The 19233-nt window shown below is 37.3% G+C and overlaps 1 protein-coding gene across 2 annotated transcripts; it reads left to right on the top strand.

Annotated features, from left to right (window-relative positions):
* Window positions 1-750: 750 nt before the first annotated feature.
* Window positions 751-18446, top strand: LOC139974648 (cullin-4A-like). 2 transcript variants are annotated; one of them, XM_071981877.1, is made up of 20 exons: window positions 751-768; window positions 1272-1575; window positions 1969-2188; window positions 3623-3692; window positions 4430-4503; window positions 5174-5336; window positions 5595-5684; window positions 6388-6538; window positions 7175-7293; window positions 7664-7856; window positions 8270-8374; window positions 9419-9529; window positions 9833-9918; window positions 10710-10814; window positions 11401-11517; window positions 12036-12147; window positions 12528-12601; window positions 13458-13556; window positions 14459-14611; window positions 14972-18446. In XM_071981877.1, exons 2-20 carry the CDS (start codon window positions 1299-1301, stop codon window positions 15065-15067), a joined length of 2415 nt encoding a protein of 804 aa, XP_071837978.1. In that variant the 5' UTR covers window positions 751-768; window positions 1272-1298; the 3' UTR covers window positions 15068-18446. The 2 variants fall into 2 exon arrangements, with proteins under 2 accessions (XP_071837978.1, XP_071837977.1); XM_071981876.1 differs by lacking the exon at window positions 751-768 and having other exon boundaries at window positions 1140-1575.
* The last annotated feature ends 787 nt before the right edge of the window (window positions 18447-19233 follow it).

The raw sequence follows: 19233 nt of genomic DNA on the forward strand, positions 1-19233 counted from the left end.
GCTTCTTGATTAGTACTTTCAAATCAGTTGGACCTAGGCCTACTGTATATAGCGTCTATGCTATTACTGTACTACTGTAAAAAAGAACACTAAGTTACTGATATAAGCCTAGGCTAGTTACTTGTAGCTACAGTCGCCTAGCCAAGTCATTTGTCATGGTCTATCGCGACGCTAGTCTGTGTAACTGCCAGTGAAATGCCTAAGTACAGTCACTCAATACTAAAAGATCAAAACTTCGGTTACATCGAGTTGTGTATTTGTGCAGCTAATATAACAGCCGCATTTCAGTTTCTTGGCACCTTGAAACGTCGTTTATCACTTTATCTGCAATAAGTTTATAGATAAGATAGGCACTGTTAACCTGTTACTACGTGCCATGCAATACAGATCGAAGAGCGACAAACTGTTTCGTGGAACCGATTTTTATTTTATAAAATTATGTTCAATATTCATATTCGCATTTCATCAGATGTACACATTTACCTAGAAGTGTTTCTCATTTATGTGCATTTTTATCAAATTTAAGAATTTCTTACAATATGGAAAATTAATTGGGCACTTCATTGCGTAACATTGTGACTACGTAAAATAGCAGTACACTGAAGGTGGACGCATGGCTGAGCTGTTGTTGGTCTGGCTTCCAATTGCTGGAAGCTACTAAGTAGTTCGTTGTGATATAGTTGTCTTTCGTATCGGTATTTGCAAAAGGTCTCCAACAGAGGCAAAGGAAAGGTTAATTTTAGCTTAACAGATCCAATTCGAATGCTTGTAAGATCTCATTTAGACAGATTTTGATATCATGAAATAAAAACATATATTAATATTTGTGAGTCATGCATTGTTTTGTAATTTTATGCAATTCGTACTGGATCGTGAAAAGGCCACTGATAAACTAATACCCAGCAATGATAATTGCCCGATACATATTTTACAAGATTTTACTTGGAAATTATAAAAAAAATCTAATCATCAAGTTAATAATTAACAGGGTTACTTCATGGGACAAAAAAACAGCAAAATAAGTCAGTAAACTCCAAATGAAGGGCTCCATTATATATTTATCAGTATGAGGTGTGTACTTTTGTCTCCACTATATCTACGGTGAGATAACTAGGATCTAGCTAGGTAGGCCTAGTACGACTACATCATACATGTATGCAACAATGATGCATTGACACAACTTAGGTGCTAGTATTACGTTTAGATTTATGTACGTACCAGTTCGTCCGTGTTTCTTTTATCTAGCAACTCTGAAAATCTTGATTTTTCAGTCGAGAGGTGGGCATCAACTGGCCTGAATGCCGCTTTCAAACAGTGAAAAGCTGAAACCTGAAACAGGGCTGTCTCAGAGAAAACGCAGACAATCGGGGAACAACCACCTTCATTCAGACAGAAAACGTTCTCGTGAGGAACTGGCTCGAGTTGGCCCTTCAACAATGGGCGAAACAACCCCCAAAAGGGCTAATTTCTCGGCTATCAATCCCTCAAATAATGGCTTCACAAATAGGTCTTTACCGCTCATTAACAATAAGCCAGGAGGAGGATCCAAAAAATTAGTTATAAAGAATTTCAAAGGTGAGATATCTTCGAATGCGATCAGCCTAATGCAGTAGGGCCTAGCCTAAGCTTCAACTGCTAACTTAGTCATGTACCTGATTAGGTCAGGACTCTGAGACTAAATGTTATCCTAGTCCTTACTCCAAGGTCTCTTTGAGACTTATCCTTGGTGTAGCTCGTTGACTGTATGGTGGGCCTACACTGGAATGCATTAAACTGTTACTTGTGTTAGGCTCTCTAAAATCTTTGAAGTGCCTTATTATATGCATAGGCCTATGCTATGAATATGAGTTATGACGTCCATTTAGCCTAGCAATATATGACCTGGCGAGGCCGGGCTATGGTACAGAAAATCTTGAGGTTTTTAAAAAAAGTCAGTATTCTTACTACGATGCCATTTCTCCCCTACAGTGAAACCAGATCTCCCAGAGAACTATGTACAACAGACTTGGGAAAGATTGAGAGATGCTGTACGAGCAATACATGAAAGCAGACCTATCCGGTACAGTCTGGAAGAACTCTACCAGGCAGTCGAGAATATGTGTTCACATAAAAAATCAGGAACTCTGTACAAACAACTGAAGGAAGTGTGTGAGAAGCATATTGGTGCTCAAAAAGAACAGTTTGTTGGATATCCTTTTACATGGAGTTATAGCCGATGAAACATGGAGTAAAGGAAGTTGCTTTTTGACTCACGTTTTAGCTGCAGTGTGTACATGGGCATCTCCATATATTTATACATTTTATATCTTTGTTTCACCACATGCAAAGTTACATTTGCATAACATTAACATTGTATAAACTAGTAGGCTATAGGGCAAGGGTTGTAAACTAACCATTACATTCAAAATGGCATCATGACAATTGACTAGTTTTTGTTAAGATGTCATGTTACTATAACATTAACCGTTTTAAAATAGCAGGCTAAAACTACGTTGGATCTGAAGGGACAAATAACTTGTAGACTAGCTGTGTTAGTATAAGCTGACAACTCAACAATTAGTTTCTCTTGGTCAAGATGTCATGATAGTGTAACTTAACATGTCATCAAGTATTGTGTTTTTGATGTTTTGTCACGTTCAGTACATATAAACAACATCTTGACAATTTGATACTTTTTGTCAAGTTAAGTGCATAATGCTGCACCTAAACAATTTTATGATTTTCATCAAGATGTCAGTTATTGTAACCTGACAAGTCAATACGTATCATTTGATGTTGGATGTGTTGTCAAGTTAAGGGTGTGTTGCTAAACTTGATATATTTTTTCCCACATGTCACGTAAGTGTAACCTTACTTTCTGACAAGTATCATGTATTTCACGTGTTGTTCAGTGATGGGCAAAGCAGGAATCCTGCAACTATTGTCATCAAGATGTAATGTTAGCGTAACTTCTCAACTCATCAAAAGTATACCTATTTGTTGTGATGTTACGTTATATACTAATACGGTAAGGCTACAACTTGTCCCTTCAAAACCAACGTACTAAGCACATATATTCAAGAATATATATTTGGTGTAAGTCCACTTGTAGCAGCATTGTTGTGAATGCAGGATTTCTGTGCCACGGTAACTAAAAATCTAGAAATTTGACAATGGAATTGTGCAGGGACGCATGTGGTTCCGAGTGGAAACAAATACTTTGAGATATTGTGTCCTAGGAACACAAGTTTTGGAATCCTTATCACTATACTGTGCAATCAAGGATGATAAGAAATGAATAAGACTTAATGATGAAAAATGATACAAAGATGATAGTTCATAGACAGAAATTGCTGCACGACATGGAGAGCAATGAAGAATAAGGAAACGATGCTTCGAGTTTTGGTGACTTTTCCTGGCTTTAAAACTAAACTAGAATGCAAAATCAGTGAGATCATCATTACCGTTATGGCTTCTAAGGGAACTAGGGTCTCGTAGTATTGGGAAGTACCGTATACGGACCTAGCTTAATTTTTCTGTAATGGTCAAGTATTTTTGCCATCATACATAATATTCCAAAATTCAATGTTGTTGTGTATCTTTAATGTTTGAAGAGATATTTTGAACCTTAATTCTGAAACACAGAGAAAACAGATAGTCTTTCCTACCTCAAACAACTAGACAAATGTTGGCAAGATCATTGTAGACAGATGGTAAGTTGACTATTAATTGTGAGGTATAGTACAGTACCATGGTGAGTAATTTAGTGGTGTAGACAGTTGGTTTTTGAATTTAGCAATTTCAAGGCCTGGGTATAATATTTCCAAAGTTTGAAAGTATAAATGTTGTAAAATACCAGAGATATTGTTTGGAAAAGCTGCATTGCATGTTTGTATGTCTTATCCAGTTTGAATTGCACTATTGCAATACAAAATTGGATGAACTATTCCAGTATTCAGTTGATGATTTCTTACCTTTAGTAGCTTCATAATTTGCCAGATGCAATTACCAGCTGTACCATCTTATGACAAATCTGCAAGGATCATATAATTACAAGTATTTATAAATGAAACGACTTGTAATCTTCCTGTCATAGACATTTTATCTCTGCTAAGTACGACAGAAGCTGGAGTGATTTATTCCTCATTTTTAAAGCTAATTTGGTACCAAAAGTATAAGGCTTAAACTATTTTGTTAGTGTAACCTGTAAATTCTCTCTTATGGATGTTTTCGGATGGTCAGAGTACCACTTGATCACCACTGACTCGATCCAGTAATCTTATTACGGACTATTACAGATTGTACCCCAAAGTATCTGACATTGTACATAACACACATCAATTGATGAAGTAACCTCTAGTACTGATTTATCAGAAATTTAAAACACCTGCTTTTGACACCGCAAAGAAATGAGGATCTGATGGTTTGCTTCTTTTCTAATTTTTAACAGATTATGATCAGAAGTATCTTTTTATTCTTGGACCGGACTTACGTTTTGCAGAATTCTCTTGTGTCTTCAATCTGGTAAGATTGGTGAAATTTTATAATTTGTGAAATATTGGAAGAATGTATGGTTCCCCAAATATCATTGAAAATAAGGCTCATTACGTATATCTCATTTTGGGCGTCATGTAGGTGTGTGGGAAGTTAGTTTTGTAACAAGTTAACATTGGCTTGTGGTAGGTTAATCGTGTGTCCGGGTTTTCGGGGCGCCAGGGTTGGATTTACAAAATTTTGAAAAGTCTGTATTTTTTGGTATTTTAGTTCCTTTAAAGTTTATGAAATACTATGGAGAAACCCTCGGGAGGGGGATTTGGCCATCTAGCCATTCCAATTTCAGCACAGAAAGATAACAAAACTGCCAGTAGTAACAATACTTCACCCATTTCTGAAATTGAACTTCAAATTTGGTATCATTTTTCATGTAGTTACCCTTCAAAATCAATTCCCTCACCGACAAACCACTCACTTTAGACCCATCCCCCAGGCCAGTTTTGAGTTAACATTATCAGGGGTTGTTTGAATATTTGTCCCAAATGACCTTTAACCTTGTTATCCCCTTGTTTGAAATCATGCAAGTGACTTGCTTAGAGATTTTGTGGTGTTTTCCTTTCTGCTCATTTTTTTTCTTTTATATATATAAGCAGATAAAACAGCGCTTTTAATCTGTTTGTTAATTCTTTTCAATATCCAGGGATATGGGTCTGGATTTATTCCGAAGTGAGATTATCAGTAATCCTACCGTCCAACAGAGGACAGTTGATGGCCTGTTGTCTCTAATCCAGGACGAGAGAGGAGGGGATGTCGTTGACCACAGTTTACTCAAAAGTCTGCTAAGGATGTTGTCAGATCTACAAGTATGTCTATAGATTATTGTGTTTCTGTTTCCTTTCTTGGTTTTTCCTTTCTGATAGTTTTAAAGAAGCTGGTTGCATTTTCAGGTAATTTGCTCATGCCATGAAGTACTCCTTCCTATTTGAAAGGGCAACACTGCCCCCTCCCCTCCCCCCACTTCCCCATGCTCCCCCTCCCACCCATTTCTTTTTGCTCTGTTGTTATGTGTTTAATTATTGTTACGCCTTTCACTTTGCATTGTTATGATTTTAATCCATCAGATATATGAAGAAGCGTTTGAGAAAGTTTTCTTGGATGCAACAGACAAACTCTATGCTGCTGAAGGTCAAAGGTTAATGCAAGAAAGAGAGGTATGTGAATTATAAATTTCCTTTTTAAAAGTTCTGTTTTAGTCTTGTTAGATCTATGCATGGGTGATATTGATCATGTTAATAGTAGAATGACTTTTGAGAGGTGTGGAGACCGTTAATGTTGTGGTTGCCATAGGGGTATGTGCCTGTACCTCTGCCACTTTGCCCTTTGCCCCTCCCCCCCTCTCGTTATCTAATAACAATTAACAGTTCTTATATAGCGCAACTTACAATAAAGTCTCGCCGCGCTGTACTTAACCCTGGTCATTGGTAACTTGTCACACCTACACACCAAGTGTGCACAATTTAAGCAATCTCTCCTGGGGCACCACAGTGCACCAAAGCCACGTGTCCCCTGGGTGAAGAGAGGCAATGGAGATAAAGTGCCTTGCCCAAGGACACAATGCAATGATCTGGCCAGGGCTGGAACCAGTAATCCTTAGATCACAAGTCCACTGCCTTAACCGTTTGACCACAATGCTCTTTGCGACTCTTCACTAAGATGGTTCAATTCAAGAGAAAACAATGCCTTTGATTTATGTACTCACCTACAGTTTAACATTTAACACCCATTGGTATTGTGTCATACTACAGCAATACAAGTAAGCTTTCTGTATTTTTCTGATTTGATAAAGCAACAAACATTTGACATTTGTTGCATGAGCTCTGCTATTTTTCATCCCCCCGCCCCCCCCCCATCCAGGTACCGGAATACCTTGCTCATGTTGATAAACGATTGGAGGAAGAATCCCAGAGGATATTAACTTACTTAGACCATTCGACCAGGAAACCTTTAATAGCAGCTGTGGAGAAGCAACTACTTGAAGTCCATGTTGGAAGCATACTACAAAAAGGTGGGTGGTTATGATCTCGAAATTAATTTAAAGTAAAGATGGCAATCAGTCCGTCTGAATTCCAGATAAATTTGGTTTAGACAAGTGAAAGGTCCTCCACTGATGGGTGTTCCAATAACAGAGACAACTGGTTAAGGATTAACAGGATTTAGAGAAAAAGGACTAATTCTACAGTGAATGGTTCTGGACAAACAGAGGATATAGATAACCTCTGGTTACAGTGGTGAATGGTGATACATGGTTGGCCATTGGATAGATCTTGATAAATGACACGCCTGGGGAGTAATTTTTGCAGTATCGCATAGCAAAATGGCCACAAGATGGATCATAGTATTTTTCTACACAGATAACGTACTACTTTATAGGAGACAAAAAAAAAAAATTGGAATCTTCAACACTGCTACACAAAATGTGCACACTACAGTATTCCCTGCCAACTGTAATTGCTTTCTGGTTAAACAGGATAAGAATAAATGGTTAAAATGGATGAACAGGTACACATAGAAACATGATTCTATGGTGCTGGTAACAAAGTAAACAAACCTGCCTTTATTGTGGTATCCTGTCCGTTTTTTCTCGGGTTATTATTCCGTTTTGCCGTACAATCACGTTATCGTCTTATCTCTCGTTCAACAGGCCTGGACAGTCTTTCGGATGAAAACAGGACAGCAGACCTCAAGCTGCTCTACAGATTATTCCAAAAGACACGAACTGGATTATCTGAGCTCTGTCAATACTTTAGTGCCTATATAAAAGTAAGTCATATTTGCCACCATTACCATAACAGGGCTATTATGATACAGTAGTATAAATAAGATAACATATGATCAAAAAATGGAGGTGGTCGGAGAAAGGATTAATTATCCCATCTCTTTGTCTTTAAATTATGCATTGTAGAAGATGATTTGATGTTTGTTACCTGAACTATGTATTATACCCAGACAGGCACAAAGTCATTTGTACCATTGAAACAGAACATTGTCTTAGGTACTTGTAAAATACTTTGGAATATGGTGGATATCATCTTAGGAGTTTAATTTAGGTATTTGAAACAAGAACAAAACATTTAAGTTCTTTTGTTTTCTTTTGTTATCTTTTTGTTTCCTTTATTCTCTTTCTTCCAAGAAAACCGGTACGACAATAGTCATTGACCCAGAGAAGGACAAAACGATGGTTCAGGATCTGTTGGATTTCAAAGACAGAATGGATAACATCCTGAAGGACTGTTTTGGAATGAATGAAAAGTTCTCAAACACAATGAAAGAAGCTTTCGAAAACTTCATCAACAAGAGGCTAAACAAGCCAGCTGAATTTGTCGGTAAGGCTTTTACGAAGGAACAAACGAACAATACTTAGTCGCACATATGAGATTCCAAAGTACAGTAGGAAGTGAATCTCTCTGATTTCTGCTGGATACTCTGTATATAAATTCTACATCTATTACAGGGACTTAACATTTAGCAGCTCTAGTCTATCCCTAAATACTTCTTCATAGCTGGCTAGGCGAAATTCACACAAAAGAGAGTCCGTTTGAAAATCTCTTAACCTGGGGACAATAACCAATTGTTTTTGTGGGTATGTAAGACCTTTGACACGTATGTAGCCGACTGCTCGGTTGTACCACTTCTCATGCTAAACCGATGTCTCTTACATCCAAAGTGTTTCACGTCCTCATTGATTGAAAGATATAAAACATCTTTTGACTTAATATATTCCCTTTTCTTTCTTTAGCCAAGTATGTGGACAATAAACTAAGAGCAGGAAACAAAGAGGCAACAGAGGAGGAACTTGAGAGGCTATTGGATAAAATAATGGTCATCTTTAGGTTTATTCACGGTGAGTAATTAAACAACTTTATGAGGTGGATGGTCTCTGAAACCTTGGACACTCTATGATAAAGTAATGGTCATCTTTAGGTTTATTCATTGTGAGTAATTAAACAACTTTATGAGGTGGATGGTCTCTGAACCTTGAAAAGTCTATGATATAGTAAATGGGTTATTTTTAGGTTTATTCATGGTGAGTAATTAGACAATTTTATAAGGTTGAATGAATGTTTCGAATGTTTTGAATGTTTATTGAAACCAGTATAAATATCAACAAAATATTTATAAAAAGGAGTACAAAATACATTTAAAATATAAAATAATATTCAAAATATAAAATATTATTATTAGTTATGGATGGTCTCTGAACCTTGAAAACTGTATGATAAAGTAATGTTCATCTTAAGGTTTACTTTATTTACAGTGAGTAATTAGACAATTTTATTAGGTGGATGGTCTCTGAACCTTGAAACTCTACTATATAGTAATGGTCATCTTAAGGTTTATTCACAGTGTGTAATTAGACAATTCCATAAGGTGGATGGTCTCTGAACCTTGAAACTCTATGATATAGTAATGGTTATTTTTAGGTTTATTCATCGTGAGGAATTAAACAACTTTATGAGGTGGATGGTCTCTGAACTTTGAAAACTCTATGATAAAGTAATGGTCATCTTTAGGTTTATTCATGGTGAGGAATTAAATTTAAGGTGGATGTGGATGGTCTCTGAACCTTGAAAACTGTATGATAAAGTTATGTTCATCTTAAGGTTTTCTTTATTCACAGTGAGTAATTAGACAATTTTATTAGGTGGATGGTCTTTGAACCCTGAAACTCTTTTTTATAGTGATGGTCATCTTAAGATTTATTCACAGTGTGTAATTAGAAAATTTTTTAAGGTGGATGGTCTCTGAACCTTGAAAACTGTATAATGAAAAAATGGTCAGATGTCGAAATGATTGTATGGGTGGCTGTATGCGTTGTAGCATATGTAAGATGGATGTGTTTTGTTGTTAATTAAGATTTAAACAAGTTTGATTCCTTCCTTTACAGGTAAAGATGTCTTTGAAGCATTTTATAAGAAGGACCTTGCAAAGAGACTCCTTGTCGGGAAGAGCGCTTCCATAGATGCAGAGAAATCAATGCTGTCGAAATTGAAACAAGGTACGTAACAGGTGGGGACGCTGCAATACTGGTCCATAGAGAGGCGTGGGCCAGAGACAGTATCGGTTTGCCTCTGATAAAAAGATCTTCTTATTCCATCTACGTAACAGTGCATTTATAAAATGAAATAAAATATTAAATATTTAGGTAGTATTTCGCCCCATTAGGTGCTTTCTTTATCAAAGTGTTTTATTCATTTAAATATTCGTGGTCTCTGCTCGTCCCGATCAGTCATGAGAAAACTAGACCACCGAAAAATGGATTGAATTTATAAATATCTTTCGATAAATTTTACTTCCGCAGAGTGTGGTGGAGCATTTACAAGTAAACTGGAAGGCATGTTCAAAGATATGGAGCTATCAAAAGATATCATGTTGGCTTTCAAACAGGTACGTTGATCGCAGTGTTGAAAGCAGTTTAAAAAAATGATCATCAGATTTCACCGATTGAATTTTAAGTAACGGTTCGTCCGTAACAAAATATCTGACATTGGCGTATTTTTTCCCCCTCTTTTTACTGCCTGATAAATTCATTCCTTGAAATAATGTTTCATATATTATATATATTTTATATATGCATAAATATTTCATATAATTATATTTTTAATATTTCAAAAATAATGCTTTTCTTAGCCGATAGTTATTACTAATAATACACAATACTTTGAAGAATTGATGTGTTACCATAGCAACAGGTCATTGTGACTTCAGATAAAGGCATGATTATATCCATTGAATCTAGGTTTCAAAATTGTTGTCCAAATTAAATATTAAAACTGCTTTATAGCTCAGTTACATGTTGTGCTTATGAATGGATATCCCATTTTTTAGGAGTAGAAGATAATATTCAGCTGAATCTAGGCTAGGTTCTTTAGAATTAACAAAACCATAATTAGTTTTACCCAAGACTGTTTAAAGTGGTGTCCCATGATGGTAATGTTTGTTAACTTGCTAACTGACTTGCCATCAAAACCAGTTGCTTTGAAAAGACTGGACTTTTTTTCAAGAATGGGTGTGTGTGATCATGTCTGCATATAGTTAAATCTTATGGAATATCTCAAGAATGGAAAATCGATCAACATTGGGTTTTGAATTATCCCTTGTAATCCCGATTATTTAATTCCTTGTAGTAATTAACCTATAAAAATGAGACTGTTGTTTATGTAAATTCCATATTACAGCATATGCAACACCAAAGTGTACCAGGTATAGACTTGACGGTGAACATTTTAACGATGGGATATTGGCCTACTTATGCTCCGATGGAAGTACTTATCCCTAGCGAAGTAAGTACATCTCAATATGCTCATAGAAAAAATGGTGTGCCTCTCTCCCCCCACCACCCACCCCTGCCCCCATTAGTAATTCATTGTATGCTCCGATGGAAGTAATTATCCCTAGCGATGTAAGTACATCTCAACATATTCATGAAAAGATTGGTATCCCCCTCCTCCCCCCCCCTTTAGTAATTCATAGTACCCTCCTGTGGAAGCACTACAGGTTCGTACATTCTGTTTATTATGACAGGTTCTATAATACAAAAAACTGCATACATCTCGCTGCATGTTCGTAACATTAATTCGTCAGCTGGAATTATAGCTTTTTCCTATGCGATACTTGGTATATAAATTACTTCCTGCTTGAAGTGATACCCACCTGACTGTCACAGGTAGGGTTAATTGTAAGGATACATCCTATAGAAAGTGCATTTCCATGAACAGAGGAACGCACACTCTCTACGCCAATACCCTTCACAATACAATGAAGAACATGTCTTAGGGGTATAGCCTAGCGGGGGTGTTGATAATCGGGTGTAATAGCAGTTAACTTAATGAATAAACATGTTTCTTTTTCCTCCTCATTCTTACTTAGATGATTAAGCTGCAAGAAGTTTTCAAGACATTTTACCTTAGCAAACACAGTGGTAGAAAACTTCAGTGGCAACCGAATCTAGGACACTGTCTTCTGAAAGCTCAGTTTACTCAAAAGGCAAGTTAAATTTGTTCTGGTTACTTTTCCATCAAAATATCATCATTTTTTGTAATTATGAAAGATGGAGTTTCAAAGTATACTAAAAATTGTCCTGCATGCTTTCAATGAAACATTTTGTCGAAGAGCGGGAAAGTGGATGAGTGAAAATGCTTATCATCAAAAGATATTTAGACATTTTAAAAGTTATATAGCCCTTGTGGTTTAAACAGGAATTAATTCAGTATAGTTTATAGAAAGCCAGAGTGTGTATGTGTTTGTTGGGCGGGAGGGGGGTGAGATAGAAGGAAGTGGGTGGGTGGTAAGGGAGTGGAAAGGATGTCTTTTCTACAAACCAAACTTGTTAGGACAGATAGGACTACAAATGTCGAAACGTGAGAGTAACCATGACGATTGTACAGCAATCAGGAATGTTGCGTGTGTAGGTGACCATTTTGTAATACAGTTTCTCTACTCTTTGGATGCCATGTCTTAATCTTTCTCTCTCTCTCCATCTTCGTCTCTCTCTCTCTCTTTAGTCCAGCAGCATTAAGGAGCTTCAAGTCTCCTTGTTCCAAAGCCTTGTACTTCTACTGTTTAACGAAGCCGATGAATTTTCGTTGGAAGACATTGAAGAAGCTACTCACATCGGTAAGTAACAATTGTTCCGGTATCGGTCAGAACATATTGGAAATTTATAAAACATGAAAGAAAAATGTGTTGATTGCAGGATGTTTCATAAAGTTTTTCAAGCAAGTTTCATTTCGAATAACCGAGGTAAATTCTAGCAAATTTTCCATCATTATTTCTTTGATGGTGGGTTTGGGCATCAAGAAGGTAAGCAACATTTTACAAACTTGTTTAATACTTGATGATTCGACGAGAGCTGTCAATATTAACTTGTGTGTATTCGTACTGAGTTTTGTGCTGCAATAGACAAGCAATAATCGAAAAGCTCTGTGACGGTGAAGCATTTTTCTTTCCTTTTTCTGATCATTTTACCTTTAATTTCTTGCTTATTTGTGTTTCAGAGAAAACGGAATTAAGTAGAACTCTGCAGTCTTTAGCCTGCGGTAAGGCAAGAGTCATCACAAAGCAACCTAAGGTATGACCAGCTCTCCATGTTTCTTCCTGCATTTCATATCCTTGTATTGGAATTTAAGATGAATATGTTATTTACAATTGCTTGGGAGAGTTTTAATGTTGTTCGATATGCGATACTGTAAAAATCACATTTGTTCCTTTTTGTTGGTGAAAGGGAATGTCTTAAAAATGAATGTCTTGCTGGTTCCATGTACAGATTTATGTCTCCTCATTCACTTCTGAAGGGCGATAGTAGATTTCGAAATAAAGAAATAACCCAGTTGGTAATCATTATTAAGTGGACCACAGGATCTCCTGTGTATCCTTTACTCTGAGTCATATTTTCAACTGGTTGGCCGTCTTCTATCCAGGATCATGACTGGTACCATGTAGTTCGCCATTTGCTCATCCTGGGGTCTGCACACCCCTAGGGGGTCCGTGAATTACTCTTGGGGAGTCTGTGATGGCAAAGGGGTCCACATGGGTTTCTGTGGAAACTGGGAGTCCATAAAAGCAACAAAGGGCATTCTTCAAAATGACTTATATTCCCTTTGAAGACAGACAGAAGACGGAAGAAGCCTGAAGAGTGCTATCAGCGAAGAAAATTGGAATTTTTCCAACCTCAGTTCCAACCGTGGTGGGGTTAGAGGTCATTGGTGATACTCCCTTCAACTGAGGGGTAATGTGAACATTTCCCTAGGTATCCGTAGATGGGCAAAAAAAGCAAACTGTCGAGAAGCTAAGATGCAGAGTATTGTGACCGATAACCGCTGGAGTTTTGGTTTTTAGTTTTTTACTGAGCTGTAAGGTTGGGTATCTATTTTATTGTACTCTGCATCTCATTACTTAAGTCAACTTTCAAATCTCTTATCTCACAGAGTAAGGACATAGAGAAGGGAGACAAGTTCTTCTTCAACGGAGAATTTAAACACAAATTGTACAGAATAAAAATCAACCAAGTGCAGATGAAGGAGACGGTAGGTGTTTCTTTTTGATAATAATACATCATTTTTATATTAGCGCCAAACAGACTATGAAATAATTCTCGTAGCGCTTAACAAAATAATAGCAGTTATAACATATATGCTTTGGTGAAGAGATACGTTTTGAGTGCTGATTTGAAACTGTTCACAGTGTTGCATATTTTTTATATGTTCTGGAAGTGAGTTCCACAGGCACGGTGCACTGGATGTGAACGTTCTCAAGCCGTAAGTCTGTGTTTTTACTCTAGGGATGAGTAACATCAGTGATGAATTAGAGCAAAGTGAGCGTGTGGATGATGGTCGGAGCTGAAACAAGTTAGTGAGGTAGCTTGGTCCTACATTGTGCATACATTTGAACATTTTACCGTTGATGTATAGTTCTTTGGGAGATAGTAGGTTAGGTACAAGAGCCTTCAAGAAAAGTTTTGTGTTAAATTTTGTGTGTGTTTTTCATACTCTCACCTTGCAAACTGTGTGCTCTTTATGTCTGCATATCTCGATTAGAACGATGAGTTACTGAAGTCTTACATAACCATCCCTTTATGTAAATTACTTTGTACTATTGGGTAGCTGAAGTCTTATATAACCTTCCCATTATTGAAATGACTTTGTACTATTGTGTAACTGAAAACCTTCCCTTTATCTAAATGTCTTTGCACTATTGTGTTAATAGCAGAACGTAACGTAATATGAAATTCTGTGAAAATGACAAAAATCATTCGTATTACCATTCCCATTACAGTTTATGTATGTCTGTGTGTATTTCACATACACTACAAGGGGAGAGAACAGGTTAGGATTACCTGCCCCACAGGTGATGATGGTTAAATATCAAACAACACAGTGTCATCTTTCTTTTGTCTATCATGTTCTCGGCCTCTTTTGTCTTTATTTAGGTGGAGGAGCAGACAACGACACAAGAGAGAGTTTTCCAAGACAGGCAGTACCAAATAGATGCAGCGATTGTACGTATTATGAAGATGAGGAAGCAGCTCAGTCATAACCTCTTGGTTTCAGAGCTCTATAATCAGCTCAGCTTCCCCGTCAAGGTATGTCTCAAGCTTTTGAAAGGTATATTTGTCTCTCTTCAAGGGGGGGGGGGGGGAGAACAGGGAATGTGGGGAAACTGGGGGCAGGGAACTGGGGGCTGGGAACTGGGGGCTGGGAATGTGGGGAAACTGGGAGCAGGAATCTGGAGGGCGGGGAATGTGGGGGAAACTGGGGCGGGGAATGTGGGAGAAACTGGGGCGGGGGAGGTGGGGAGAGGGATCTGGAGAGGTTCAATTTTAATAAAAGTGCCCAAAACTTTTGAAACCCTAGTTCCCTCTTTACCATTTCAATTAAGCAGATGAAGCAGCGTTGGCTAAACAGCGTTTTTTTTTTTTTATTCCCTCTCTTCGATTTCAAAGCCGTCGGATCTGAAGAAGAGGATTGAGAGCCTCATCGACCGTGATTACATGGAACGTGACAAAGACAAACAGAACGTTTATCACTACGTAGCATAAAAAAGAAAAAAACAAAGTCATTAAGACTGGACTTTGAGCGCATCATTCAAAGTGTGGCTTACAATAGATGATGAGCGGATTTTCAGCAAAGGTCAAAGGTCGTTATGTGATTGCCAGAGGATCTCCCGCTACTCAAAATCGGTTCAGGTTGGATTCCAGAGGGCGGTTTGCTCTGTTTCGCATGACTGTATTCGTACGTGGCCAGATAAGCACCAGCATTCATTTGGAGGACAGCATTTTAACTTTTGCATGGCAAAGTTTTGGTCTCTCTTCACCATCAGCCGACATCGGTGCCACAAGGTAAAACCCGACTCTACGTTCATAATGAGGGCACCGTTTTATGGTATGCAAGGTCGAAAGTCGATCAAAAACTATTTCACCAAGTTTTCAGAGTCGCTGGTACTTTGGTGATCCTACAGTATGTTTTCGGCGTTTTCTTTCTGTGATATGGCAGTCACGACAGTAAGCTTGCTGATATGAATTGGAAAAATCGATGGTATAAAAAAGTTTGAGATTGAAAAAAGGCGGGGAAAAAAAGAAGATAATACATAGTATGTAAAATAGAGCACATTATATCAACTCGCAGGTACGTAGCTTGTTCTTTTGTTGAGATATATAATATTGAAATTCATTGGTCTGTTTTTGCATGAAAATGCACTGCACAATAAATCTATGATGTCATACACAGACCCCATTCAACAATTTGCTGTTATTTTTATTTAACTCTTGAAATGGTGAGTACAAAACATTTGTGCGAACGGACGTTATTTCGTGTTGTTCAAATATAACTGGAGTGACTTCGTTTCAAAAATCAAGACACGTGTTTATTTAACAAACGGGGCAGAATTTTCATCGTTGAAAAACCAGGACTTTGGACACGTGGTCCATGTACTACATCACAAATTTATGTGCAATGTATTTTTTCCAAATCAAAAAATGTGACCAAATTACAAAATTTTATATATCTCAGCAATGGAATGAGCTGGTCCCGGCAGGTGTTGGAGTGGTGTGGTTCTCATCAGTTTGTCTTGTATTAGGGGTTTTTTTCGTTTTTTGTATTTTCATGCTCTTCTTGGTACCTTAAACTATGCTGGAGATATGCAGTCGACGTTAACAAATGTAACTGGTTTCCTCCTGCTGATCAGGAGAGTGGGTGTTTGTGAGTTTTACTTGATCGGTCGAGACCATTCAATGGAAAAATGTCATTTCAAAAACTAAAGAAGATGCGATTTGCCGTTTGTCTTTGATATGCAGGCAGATTTTGAAATCTCTTAAGGCACGAATTATAAGATTTCTCTCCAGTGTAGATAGATAACTCTATATATTTGTGTGTGTGCGTGCATTTGTAGATTGTCTGCGTTCGAGTCGGTGACAGGCGTGTTCGATGTGTTTCGGAAAACCGTGGATGTTCGAAAGGTCGGTGTTTAGAGTAGGATGCTTTGATGTTTTGTCTCTGGAGAGTCGACTCTTCAAGCCGAAACCACAAGAGATTTTGAGTTAGCACTTTCATGATTTGAGAAACAGGTCTATCAATTATTGGCAGCAGGAGTAGTGACATGGTGTCAATAAGAATTTTTTTGGTTTTTAATAGAAATTTCGTTAATGTTTCCAAAGAGCTTCCACTTTTCCTTTCTTTCCTAAGTTTGGATGCATACAATGAAGTCAAACTGGCAGACCTATATATGGCTCAGATTTAAGATGCAATTTGCTTTGAATTTACCACAATCTGATAGTACCATGCAATGACAGTCTGCAGTGTGGAGGGCACGACCCAAAAGTGGGGCCACGACCAAAAAACAAAGAAGAAAATTGTGGGTCATGGGAATTTTCGAAATGTCAGAAAATTTATGAGCCGTATCAGAGCTGGCTGTCCTCCATAGTCCAGGCTAGCTTTGAATGCTTTCTGAAGCATGATTCTGAGGGTTGGTGGGTCTGGTGGATGGTTCCGCAATCCTCATGGAAAGGGGAGGGAGTTTTGTGATGATTACACATAAGATCAGATAGATTTGTAAACGACACACATGTAAAACACTGCACTGTGTGTTATAGTTTGCACTAACAGAGACTGAGCTAGCTGGCTTTGTTTAAGAATTATTAAATTATACCTGACTGTGTTACACCTCCTCCCATTAGGATCACTTATATACTTTGAAAGTACATTTCATCTTTTTTTTTGGCCAACAATATATATCTTTAGCACAGTGACACAAGTGAGAACCTTTTCAGACTACAATGAGGACCCCCACAGGCACATGGTGTCTCCCTGTAGCAGTTTTTGTTTTTGAAGCTATGTCAGGCATTTTCCCATCTCTCAGACACTTCAAAGAGAAAGTACATTGATGCTAAAACAATTTGACCACTGTTAATTATTAAGTAGCTGTGACCCCACAGGTTACTGTACTGCAATTTGAAGTGGAACTGACTAATAGCCTAAATTCTTTCTTTTTTTTCACGAATATCTACAGTTTTTCATTTTTAAATATATTGATAAGACATCTGTTTTGTTCCTACCACTGCAATTTGCTTAATAGAGAGATATATTGTGACTGTTTGATATGGCAAAAGGTGCACACAAATTGTTATGTCGGTTGACATGGTGTCCATATCAGTATTTAACTTATTTTTGGGTTGGAAGGCAGGGGGGGTGGGGGAGTTTCCATGTGACTTCATTTATTTAATAGTGAATATCTTCTTGATACAGCAGACAGTTTTTCAAATCTAATTTTTCTGACTTTTTCTGATCGTCATTTTATTACAGGTAAATAATTCCTTTCACGAAGCACGTCTAAGCTTAAGGGGATAATTCCCCCCCGATATCATTAATAAGAATATGTGCTATCTACCATCTTTTTCCTCGTTTGGTCGGGGATAGGATTTTGGGGCAAGCCTGTACCTCAGAATATTAGCTAAGTGAAGGCGGCATGCAGTATAGTCAGATTAAGTTTCATTATGTTCTGAGTGTAACGGGAAGCGATTTGCAAGACGACATTTCTCTTGAAAATGTAATTAAATTGTTCACGGTGAAAAGGTCCGTAAAGTGGCCGTAACAGAGACGTATATGATGCAGAACAGTACCAGACTTACATAATGCGTATTACAGATAAGTTTAGAAACGAAACCATTGCTTAAGTGAGACAATTAGTATGTCTGATGTTTGCAACATTAGTTTGGGTTCTCAGTTTTCTCTCTAAATCTTTTTTATGTTGAATGTGTTAATTTTTGTTTGCCCACTAATATTATGAAGAAAACTTTGATGATAAGGTATCTAACCAAAAAAAAAAAATATGGTCATTTTCTAACTGCTAAGTCAAGACACTTGTATAAAATGCAATGAAAAAAAAAATGTGATCAATACAGCTGTATCTATTAAACTAACCTATCGGAGTGTATCGTCATCTTAAACCTGAATTTAATTGATTTGGACAAATTTTTCTGATATTAATACGATAAAACCTTGTCCTCAAAAAGTAGTTCTAGTAAGGGTTTAGGGAGTAGGTTATTGCCAGCTTACATTAATGTTCTGGAAAAGTCTGTGGGTAAATGTATTTATGACGGATGCAAGAATTTCCAGGATTTCTTGTAAAAGCATGGGGGAGGTGGGGGGGAGGGGGAGATGAGAGGCAAGCATTGGTAGATATTACCACCGAAACATTCAGTAAAGCCTAATGAATGTGTACAAACACGTCATGGTTTCTGTCCTTGTAATGTAATCATTCCTTACTGTATCTAAGATCAAACAATACAAACGGCAGCAAAAACAAAGATATTTTGCTGTCAGTGTGCAAATATGACATCATACCCATTTTATTCGACATCACTTATGGTATTAACTGTGACAATTTCAAATCTCAGTACCTCCACAAATGGTACATAGTTAATCGCAGCAAAATTCACTAGTACACATTTAAATAAATTTATGTAACTTCCTCCTTCCTAAAGTTACAGCATAAATTTACATATATGCATATTTATTTACTGCAGCAGCAATTATCCTCTGGCACATCTTCTTTTCAGCAAAAAAGGAATAAAATAGAAAAAAGGATACAGAAATAGAATGCTAATATAAGAAACAAAAGGACGGTTTGCTCTGATGTTTCGCTTCTGTATTTACATAGTATTTCAAGGTATTCTCAACATTAATGTGTTCAAACAGTAGAAAATGTCTG

Source organism: Apostichopus japonicus, chromosome 10 (assembly GCF_037975245.1).
Source record: "Apostichopus japonicus isolate 1M-3 chromosome 10, ASM3797524v1, whole genome shotgun sequence".
NCBI classification, from domain to species: domain Eukaryota; kingdom Metazoa; phylum Echinodermata; class Holothuroidea; order Aspidochirotida; family Stichopodidae; genus Apostichopus; species Apostichopus japonicus.

Bases quoted from the DNA above. Each gene is read 5' to 3' on its own strand.
- LOC139974648 (XM_071981877.1), top strand. From the start codon at position 1,299: ATGCCGCTTTCAAACAGTGAAAAGCTGAAACCTGAAACAGGGCTGTCT. The intron at 1,576-1,968 runs GTGAGATATCTT...TCTCCCCTACAG, and splicing joins AGTTATAAAGAATTTCAAAG to TGAAACCAGATCTCCCAGAG. The intron at 14,612-14,971 runs GTATGTCTCAAG...TCGATTTCAAAG, and splicing joins AGCTCAGCTTCCCCGTCAAG to CCGTCGGATCTGAAGAAGAG.